Here is a 9,101-nt window from a genome sequence, read left to right on the forward strand (position 1 = left end):
GCCAGGTCCCCAGGTGATGTCAGCATCTCCCTCCCTCCCTCTTCACTGGTGACTAGATCTCGGCGCATCTAGACCCTATTTCCCAGTGCTTCACTCCTATTTTCAGTGCGTTTGTCCTCTGCCCTCCGGGCCGTGTGGACACACCGATCGGTGGATCCCTTCCCTTACCCTCAGGGCGGCGGAACCCACTTCTGCCCCCGTCCATGGTGAAACCACGTCCAGGAGCTCACGCGGGGGGAGGTTTACGGGGTCAGGATGCTTGTTTACTGCAAACGTCCTCCAGGCACCTGTGTGAGGCTAAGTGTCTCTTCTCTTAAAGACTAGGCGAGTACAGTGGTGACTGTATAGCAATGTATACGTTGTCTGTTACGTGTACACCGTTATTATTAGAAAAAAATGCCCCGAATGTCACATGGCGTCCTTTCAAACAGGCCCCCTGTTGAGTGTTGACAGTTCACCTGTGCTTTCCAGCTAAAACCACCACACACTGTTAGATACATAACTTCGAAAAATAGAGACGTATAATTTTCTAGGTGTAAGGATATATTTTAGGGGCTTCCCTGGTGGCGCAGTGGTTAAGAATCCGCCTGCCAACACAGGGGACACGGGTTTGAGCCCTGGTCCGGGAAGATCCCACATGCCATGGAGCAACTAAGCCTGTGCGCCACAACTACTGAGCCTGTGCTCTAGAGCCTCCGAGCCACAACTACTGAGCCCGTGAGCCACAACTACTGAGCCTGCGCTCTAGAGCCCGTGAGCTACAACTACTGAGCCTGTGAGCCACAACTACTGAAGCCCACGCGCCTAGAGCCCGTGCTCCACAACAAAAAAGCCACCGCAGTGAGAAGCCTGTGCACCGCAACGAAGAGTAGCTCCCGCTCGCCACAACTAGAGAAAGCCTGCATGCAGCAACAAAGACCCAATGCAGCCAAAAATAAATAAGTAAATAAATAATTTTTTTTAATCCTCTAAAAAAAAGAATATATCTTATATATTTAGAGCATACAAACTATATATGTCATATATAAATGTATAAGTATATATTTATAACATGTAATATCCACACACACAAGTATATAATTTTGGACAGACTCCAATTTAAAGAAAAAAATCACAAATTGTGTCTCCATGTGAGGCAAAGAGAGAGGAGGGAGGAAATGACACACTGGTTGTAAAGGGAGCTGTGCCATCCCGATGGAGTGCCGGCAGCTCTCCCGAGTGAGAGGGGCAAAGGAGAGGGGTCACGGCCCCTCCGTCCGTCTGGCCCCGGTGTGGACCTGCAGCCTCAGTGAAACTGCAGCCAGGCTCGCAGGAGCGCAGAGCAGAGCGCCCCGCCCACCCGGGTCCCCTCTGCCCACCCCGTCCCTTCACCTGGGCAGGGCGGTGCTCGGCCGCTGGCAGGGCCACATCCGCTGCGCGGTTCACCGGGGGCCACTCCCTTCCGCCCCCTTCCTCTCCCGGAAGAAGAGGTGAGTCCCTGCAGGTGACCCTGCCTCTGCCAAGGGCACCGTGTTGCAGCAGGGCTGGGTCCCCAGTGACAAGCGACGGGTACAGGGCATGTGGAACGCCTGCGCTCTGGCCGGTCAGGGAGCCAGCCGTCTTGACACTGGCTTTGCTAGAAGAAACTGCACTTGTAACCGGAGGTGTCAGAGCGCCCGCCGCGGCCGGGGGGAGGGGGGTGGTGCCCGACCGCCCCTTAGTCCTGGCCACTGGGCGCCCTGCGGGCTGCGGGCAGGGGGGCTGCTACAGGCAGGGCTCTGACCCACGGCTGTGCCCGTGAACCAAGGATGCGCCCGAGGGACACGCCCAGTTGGAAGAGTCACGGGCAAATGACGTGTGAGAGCAATGAAGGGCCCACGGCTTCCATATACTGCTCTCTCCTTCCTGTGTTGCAACAGCTTGCAGTAGAAGAAAAAAAGAAAAAGATAAGAAATTAAAAGGTGAGAAGAGAAAATATGACTTACACACAACCTGTCTCTTCATTTCTTAGAAATACATGCAAAAGCAGGATTTTTGGGGAAGCTGGCGTAAAACAGTGTACGGGTGTGGCTGCCCGCACGTGCCTGTGTCTTTAAATCAACAGGGATTTCTAGGTTGGAACTGCCCTGGACCTGACGCCCGCCCGCCCTCCGGGTCACATTCATTCATCCATCCAGCCATCCATCCATCCATTCATTCACTCAGGAGACGTCTGAGCGCCCACTGCAGACCGGGCCTGTCCGGACGCATCACTGGGTCACATCTCTGTCCTCTCCACTTGTCTGGGGCGGAGGGGACGATAAGGATGACACCCGAGACAGCAGCGTGCGGCCCCCCCAGGTCCCCCCTGCAGGGTCCCTCCACCAGGCAGGCCCCTCACCAGACCAGTTCACTTAAAGGCCACCCGCCCATGCCACCCTCATCCCTTCTGTGACACATTCTGAACCGTCAGTGGAAACCCGTCGTCTTTAAGCACCTCCTCCACTGCTTTTCGTTAGGCCCCCCGTTTTTCAGATACTCAGCTTCTAAAACTGTCCAGGTCGTAGTAAGACCTTGGGGCAGCGTGAGGAAGGGGGGGCCATACCTCGCCCTCCCCACCCCTGCCCCTGGGGATCCTAGAACAGAACCCCTTCCTCTCCCCGCCGCAACCCCACCTCTCAGCCTCCTTTCTCCCTTTCCAATCCCCGGTGCGCAGTCTACCTCCTTCCCCAAGTACACGGTATTCTTGTGCGTGGTCCTGCCGCCCTCCCGGGTCAGATTCCCTGAAGCACGAAGGCTGGGTCACCCCTGCTCAGCCCCACCCCGACAGATGCACATATGCACTGGTCAGACAGATGGGTCTGCGTCTAAGGCCCACATGAGATGCTTTTTCAAGAAAAACGCGTTCTGAACCCCAGTTAGCAATGAGGGGGGAGAGGTCACATCCATTCATTCCTCCCAACAGCGAGGTGCTGACCTGCGCGGGGGGGGCGGGGGGTGGGCGCTGGGAATGCAGGTGGGGCACAGGGAGGGGTGTCCCTTGCCTGGGGGAGGGGAGCGGGTCGCTCAGAGGTTAACCGCTCCCACCGGGGCTGGAGAGGCTCTCCAACAGAAGCGCCTACTTCCAGGGCCTCACAGCCGGAGCCTGCAGGACCAGCTTCGGCTGGCTGGCCCCTGTCGGCCCAGCGGGCAGTGATAACCATCACAGGGTCCCTACACGCCCAGACAGGTGGCTCCTGAGTACGAATGCAGACAGGAGAGATGCTTTCCTCACCTGGGAGTGCCCAGACGGAGCCAGCACCCTGTCCCTGCCCAGAACCCACGGCCGCTCTGTCCTCTACCCCAGAGCCCTGCGGTTGCTGCCAGCGGGAGCCGGGCAGGGCCCCCAGCTCTGTTCTGTCCCCCAGTCCCGTGAAGCCTCAGAAAGCGCCAGAACATCAAGCCCCACACACACACCCCCCCGACACACACACACACACACACACACACACACACACAGCAATCCTCGCCCAGTGCGTGCCCTGAGCCGCCCCACCCTCTGCAGCGGCACCAGCCTCAGGCCCCACCTCTTACCTGCTTCTCCACGGAGGTCAGGAGAGGGCAGAGCAAGGTCCTGCAAGGACACCGGGGACCTGGGAAACGAATGGCAGGCTCCGGGTGCCCTGGGCTCTGGTGGGCCCGCCCTTGGCATCCATCCACCCAGCGTCACCGGCTGGAGGGGATGCAGGAAACCCCTCGTGAAAATATGGGGGGGGGTGGAGCAAAGAGAAAAAAGAGGGAGCGAGAAGAAACAGGCAGGGAGGGAAATAAGAAATGAAAGGACGCATCCTTGCACCAAGAAAAGGATCCTTTCTTGACCTGGGTGCTGAGACACCATTGCACTCACTTTGTGAAAATTCACAGAACGATACACTTACGACTTGTGCCATTTAGTTATAATTCAATAAAAAGTTCACAGCATTTCAAAACACCTAGGTCTCAGGAGACTTCCTGGGGGGAGGGGGACAGATGTACTCCTGCGGGTGGCATGTGTGCCTGCCTGCGTGTGTATGCAGGTGTGCGTGGGCAAGTGTGGGCACGTGTCTAGGTATGGGAACGTGGGTGCATGTGTCAGTGAGCGTGTTCGGGTAGCACATGTGCCCCTGTCGCTCTGGGAGCCGCCACGTCGCAGAGCGCGGCCTGGCAGGGGGACCCGAGTCTGAGGCCCACTGGGCCCCGGAAGGGCAGGGCCCAGGGAAAGCGGCCGGGTGGGTGGAGAGGGACCCCCCGGGACCCCCCAGTGCCCGGCGCGCCCAGTGCACCCGGAGTCTCGGGGTAAGGGTCGGGGGACCCCACGGCAGGGCGGGGTCCTCCGGGGGCGCTCCTACGTGCGGACCCGGGGTCTACCGGGCAGGGGACAGGCAAGCCCTCGAGAAACCGGGCCTGGGGGGCTCGGGGCGGCCTCCTACTCCGGCCCTGACCCCGCGAACTGTCGCTCCTCCCGCTGGGCGATCCCTGGGGTCGCGGCCGGGACTCGGGAATCACCGGGACGAGCCCAGGGGTCCGAGCATCCGAGGAAGGGGATGCCGGGGCCGGGGCAGGATGAACATCGGGCGTGGGACTCAGCGACCCCCATCCTTCCCCTTACGCAACCGCCGTCTGTCGCGTCCCCCTGGCCCGGCGTGACCTTCATAAGGTCAAGGCGGCCGCCGCGCCCCCCGGCCCGCAGGGCGCATGGGCGGGGTCCGGCTCCCTACATACCCCGGGGCGCGGGGCGCGGGAAGTGGAGGGACGCGGGCGGTGGCGCAGCCAATGGGCGCGGCGCTCGAGGGCGAGGGGCGGGGCGCAGAGCTGCTCCCGGAAGCCCGTGGGGGGCAAGGCGAGCGGGAAGGGGCGGGGCTTGGGCGGCGGCGCAGCCAATGGGCGCGGCGCGCGGGGGAGCGGGGCGGGGCGTGGGCGCCTTAGCGGCTGCGCGCTGGCCGCCCCGTCTTTTCGGTCTCGGCGGCGGCAGCGCAGACCAGTGGTGCCCACCCTCCGGCTCTCCGCTTCTCCCCTCCGCTCTCTTCCCGCTGCGTTGCCCGCCTCGCCACCATGACGGAACAGGCCATATCATTCGCCAAGGACTTCCTGGCCGGAGGCATTGCCGCCGCTATCTCTAAGACGGCCGTGGCCCCGATCGAGCGGGTCAAGCTGCTGCTACAGGTGGGAGCCGGCTGCGCACACGCGGACGCCGGGCGAGGTGCGAGGGTCCGGGGCGCGGGGACAGCGGGCCGGGCAGGCCGCGTGCACCGGAAGCGGGAGGCTGCGCCGCTTTGTCCGCGCGCCGCCGGCTTCCGGGGGTTGCCCGGGCGCGCGTCACGCGGGCGCTATCGCATGCGCAGAACTGGGGCCGCGGGCGGGCCCGCGCGTGCGCAGTGGGCCTTGCGGCACGGTTCAGAGGACGCATGCGCATGGGGCAGCCGCGTGGACGGGCCCCGCGGCGCGAGGACCGTGACCTTGGGCGTTGAGCGGGTCGCTAGGGCAGTCCTCGTGCCCTTCGTTGGGCTTCGGTTCTTTTCCCCTTTTTGTTCCCCTTTTGCGGTTCTGAGCCAGAATAAGCTGTCTTTGTTGCGGGATTGTCAGAAATGTAGCGCTAATGGAAACATCGTTGCTGGTTTGTTGTTTGTAACACTTGTAGGGACCCGTAGTGACCAAAAGATGGGTTTCTCCCGGTAGGACGTTTGGGCAGTTTAAAGGCTCCATGCACGTGTTGTCTTATGAAGACAGCGCTTTTCGTTGGGGGTCCTTGGGGGCGTCTGACTTAGGCCCTCGTTTAAAACCCTGTCTCTCTGCCCCCAGGTACAGCACGCCAGCAAGCAGATCGCGGCCGACAAACAGTACAAGGGCATCGTGGACTGCATCGTGCGCATTCCCAAGGAGCAGGGTGTGCTGTCTTTCTGGAGGGGCAACCTGGCCAATGTCATCCGCTACTTCCCCACGCAAGCCCTCAACTTCGCCTTTAAGGATAAGTATAAGCAGATCTTCCTGGGGGGCGTGGACAAGCACACGCAGTTCTGGAAGTACTTTGCTGGCAACTTGGCCTCCGGCGGGGCGGCCGGAGCCACCTCCCTCTGCTTCGTCTACCCCCTGGATTTCGCCAGAACCCGGCTGGCGGCTGACGTCGGCAAATCCGGCACGGAGCGGGAGTTCAAAGGCCTGGGAGACTGTCTGGTGAAGATCACCAAGTCGGACGGCATCCGGGGGCTGTACCAGGGCTTCAACGTCTCTGTGCAGGGCATCATCATCTACCGGGCCGCGTACTTCGGCGTGTATGACACCGCCAAAGGTGAGTGCGCTCTGCTCTCGGGGCTGACTGTCAAGGTGCTGGGCGGGGGGCTTCAACAGCAGACGTCTGTAGTCTCCCAGTCCTGGAGACTGGAATCTGAGATCCAGGTGTGGGCAGGGCTGGTTCTTCCCGAGGCCTCTCTCCTGGGCGTATAGACGGTTGTTTCCTCCCTGTGTCTTCACAGGGTTGTTCCCGTGTGTGTGTCTATGCCCCGCACTCCTCTTATAAGGACGCCATTCTTATGTGATCAGGACCCACCCTGACGACCTAATTTTACTTTAATTATCTCTGTAAAAGATTTTATTTCCTAGTACAGTTATACTCTGAGGTTCTGGGGTTTGGGGCTTTAGTATAATTTTGGGGAGGACACAGTTCGCGCCCTGTAAAGTAAGTCACGCTGGAGGTCGGGGCCCAGGCCCGCTGGCACCTTTGCGGTGGAACAAGTGTGAAACCTTCCACTTCCCAAGGCCCGTCTGTTTCCCTCTAGAGAGGCCCCTGCCGCCGGGTACCAGGTTGGTCTCTGTGGTCTCTGGGGCCGTCCTCCCAGCTTGCAGGTGGCTTCCCCATCTCTGACTGGTGTGGTGACCCCAGTCTGGCCGGTCTAGTGTCACCTGGTGCTGGGATCCCCGCGTGGAGCTGGGGGCGGCCGTGTGTGCGGCCCTGGGGCCTCACGCTCAGGGTGACCCTGCAGGCATGCTCCCCGACCCTAAGAACACGCACATCGTGGTGAGCTGGATGATCGCGCAGACGGTGACGGCCGCGGCGGGCGTGGTCTCCTACCCCTTCGACACCGTGCGTCGGAGGATGATGATGCAGTCGGGGCGCAAAGGAGGTACCGTCTCCGCCCTGCTCCCGGCCGCCCGTGCTCGGGGGGTGGGGGATCGCTGAGCGGCCTGGCGTTCAGCCCTTCGGAGGTGTAGAGCCAGCATGTGAGGTGGTTCGTGCCGAGGTGGGGGGCGGTGGGGGGGCAGCATTTGGTCCCAGAGTGAAGTAGCCGGGCTTCGTGGGGGAAGCCTGGGCAGGTGCCTGCCCCCTCTCTGCCCTTGACCCTCGGGTGTGCCGGGCCCTGGGGGGGCTGGGGCTTGAGTTTGCGTTCAATCCCCGCCCGAACGGTGGGTGTCCAGAGCTTCCTTTTCCTGCGGTCGAAACGCCTAGCCACCCAGATGGCGGCAGCCGGGGCTCAGCATCGGTACCGTGTCTCTGGGGGTCCGCTTCGCGCCTGTGTGTGATCCTCTCCGTGACCCCCACTCTCTCCCCGCAGCCGACATCATGTACAGGGGCACCTTGGACTGCTGGCGAAAGATCTTCAAGGACGAGGGCGGCAGAGCCTTTTTTAAGGGTGCCTGGTCCAACGTGCTCCGCGGCATGGGCGGCGCCTTCGTGCTGGTCCTGTATGATGAGCTGAAGAAGGTCATCTAGGCGCCCTGCCCGCCGGCCACAGCGACCAACACCTCCACATAGAGGAATACCTGTTACGGACCATCGACCTTCGAGAAATTCCAGTGTTCTCGCGGAGGGCTGGGGCGGCCCCCGCAGAGGGCTCTTTGTGATCGTCGGCCCTGGGTCCATGTATTGATTACGGGGGGAGGGGAATCGTGACGTCTTCGTGGGTCCACAGGCGGTGAGGCACCTCTACTCGCCAGACGTAGACTCCAGGTGCTTGTAGGACCAACTCGTGTTTAAGTATTTATTTAAGAAAATCATGTCTCTATTTGTACTTAAGCACTATTCTCTTTTGCACAGCTGAATATTTGCAATTATGTTCTATGTCCGGCATTCTGCTGCGAAACAATAAAATTAGGGCACACGGACGCTGCTTTTGTTTCTGAATCGAGCGGCCTTGTGTGGTGGGAGCAGGAAACAGCAGGGTCTCAAGCTGGGGGGGAGAGGGGGAGGCAGGCCCTGGCTGCCCGTCTGTGGCCTGTCCTGTCCCAGGGGCCCCCCTCGGGTGCTGAGGGGAGCCCGTGGATGCAGGGACCCGGGGGCTTCCTAACCTGAAGTTCCCTTCCCCCAGTGCCCGCCCTGGGGAATCCCTTGCAAGGTGGGCACGCACCCTCAGGTGTGCCCGACCCCCAGGCAGGTAAGCATCTTTCCCCCACTTTGAGCCGTATCTGCAGGAAGCCTGATGTTCACTGCAGGGAGAGAACTTGCTTTGAGAGTCTCTACCAGGCTGACCCCAGGGTCCTGGTATGTTAACGTGGGGGGAGTGGGGTGTATTCTGGGGACGCTTTGGGTGTTCTCAGGGTCCAGGACTGTGCCTGCGGGGTCATCACCAGTCTGAGGCCTCACGGTCACGCACAGAGCCGCCCAAGAACAGAACTGTTCCCTGGGTCCACGTGGAGCTTCCAGCACCAAGTGACCTTGGAGAGGTCAGACGGGTCCACTGCAGGGGCTGGAGAGGGGAAGCCAGCTGCAGGCCACAGCAGGACCGCCCCGAGGCCGGCTTGCTTCGTCGGAAAGCAGAGCTTCCATCTCCAGACCAGGGTGAGGCCAGTCAGAGAAGACGAGCTGGAGCTGGCTTTCCCCGAGGTCACCTTGCTGGTGCCGGGTGAGGAACAGGACGGCACCAGCCCCCACACACCCACATGGGTCCCGCCCGGCCCGGCGCCACAGAGGAATCCCGAGGAGCAGCCTGGGCTTCTGACCCACCTGTGCCCCGGCCCTCGGGGTGGAGTCACTTGGAACCGGGACGTCGTCTGTCTACCCAGACCTGTGCTGACTGCGGGGTCAGAACTGGGACACGCTTCCACCCGTGTGCATTGAGGGCCATCGACGAACTGGGACGTCGTCTGTCTACCCAGACCTGTGCTGACTGCGGGGTCAGAACTGGGACACGCTT

The 9,101-nt window shown here is 61.3% G+C and overlaps 1 protein-coding gene across 1 annotated transcript; it reads left to right on the forward strand.

The window, feature by feature from the left end:
* Positions 1-4,917: 4,917 nt before the first annotated feature.
* LOC133082920 (ADP/ATP translocase 3) lies at positions 4,918-8,073 on the forward strand. Its single transcript, XM_061179608.1, has 4 exons — positions 4,918-5,139; positions 5,776-6,262; positions 6,954-7,094; positions 7,524-8,073. The coding sequence occupies exons 1-4, from the start codon at positions 5,029-5,031 to the stop codon at positions 7,679-7,681; spliced, it is 897 nt and encodes a 298-aa protein (XP_061035591.1). The 5' UTR covers positions 4,918-5,028; the 3' UTR covers positions 7,682-8,073.
* The last annotated feature ends 1,028 nt before the right edge of the window (positions 8,074-9,101 follow it).

This window comes from Eubalaena glacialis, chromosome Y (genome assembly GCF_028564815.1).
Source record: "Eubalaena glacialis isolate mEubGla1 chromosome Y, mEubGla1.1.hap2.+ XY, whole genome shotgun sequence".
Lineage (NCBI taxonomy): Eukaryota > Metazoa > Chordata > Mammalia > Artiodactyla > Balaenidae > Eubalaena > Eubalaena glacialis.

What these genes read in the sequence shown, in the direction of transcription:
- LOC133082920 (XM_061179608.1), top strand. Translation starts at nt 5,029, where the DNA reads ATGACGGAACAGGCCATATCATTCGCCAAGGACTTCCTGGCCGGAGGC. An exon ending in CGTGTATGACACCGCCAAAG is followed by an intron (nt 6,263 to 6,953) that starts GTGAGTGCGCTC and finishes GTGACCCTGCAG; the next exon opens with GCATGCTCCCCGACCCTAAG. An exon ending in GCAGTCGGGGCGCAAAGGAG is followed by an intron (nt 7,095 to 7,523) that starts GTACCGTCTCCG and finishes CTCTCCCCGCAG; the next exon opens with CCGACATCATGTACAGGGGC.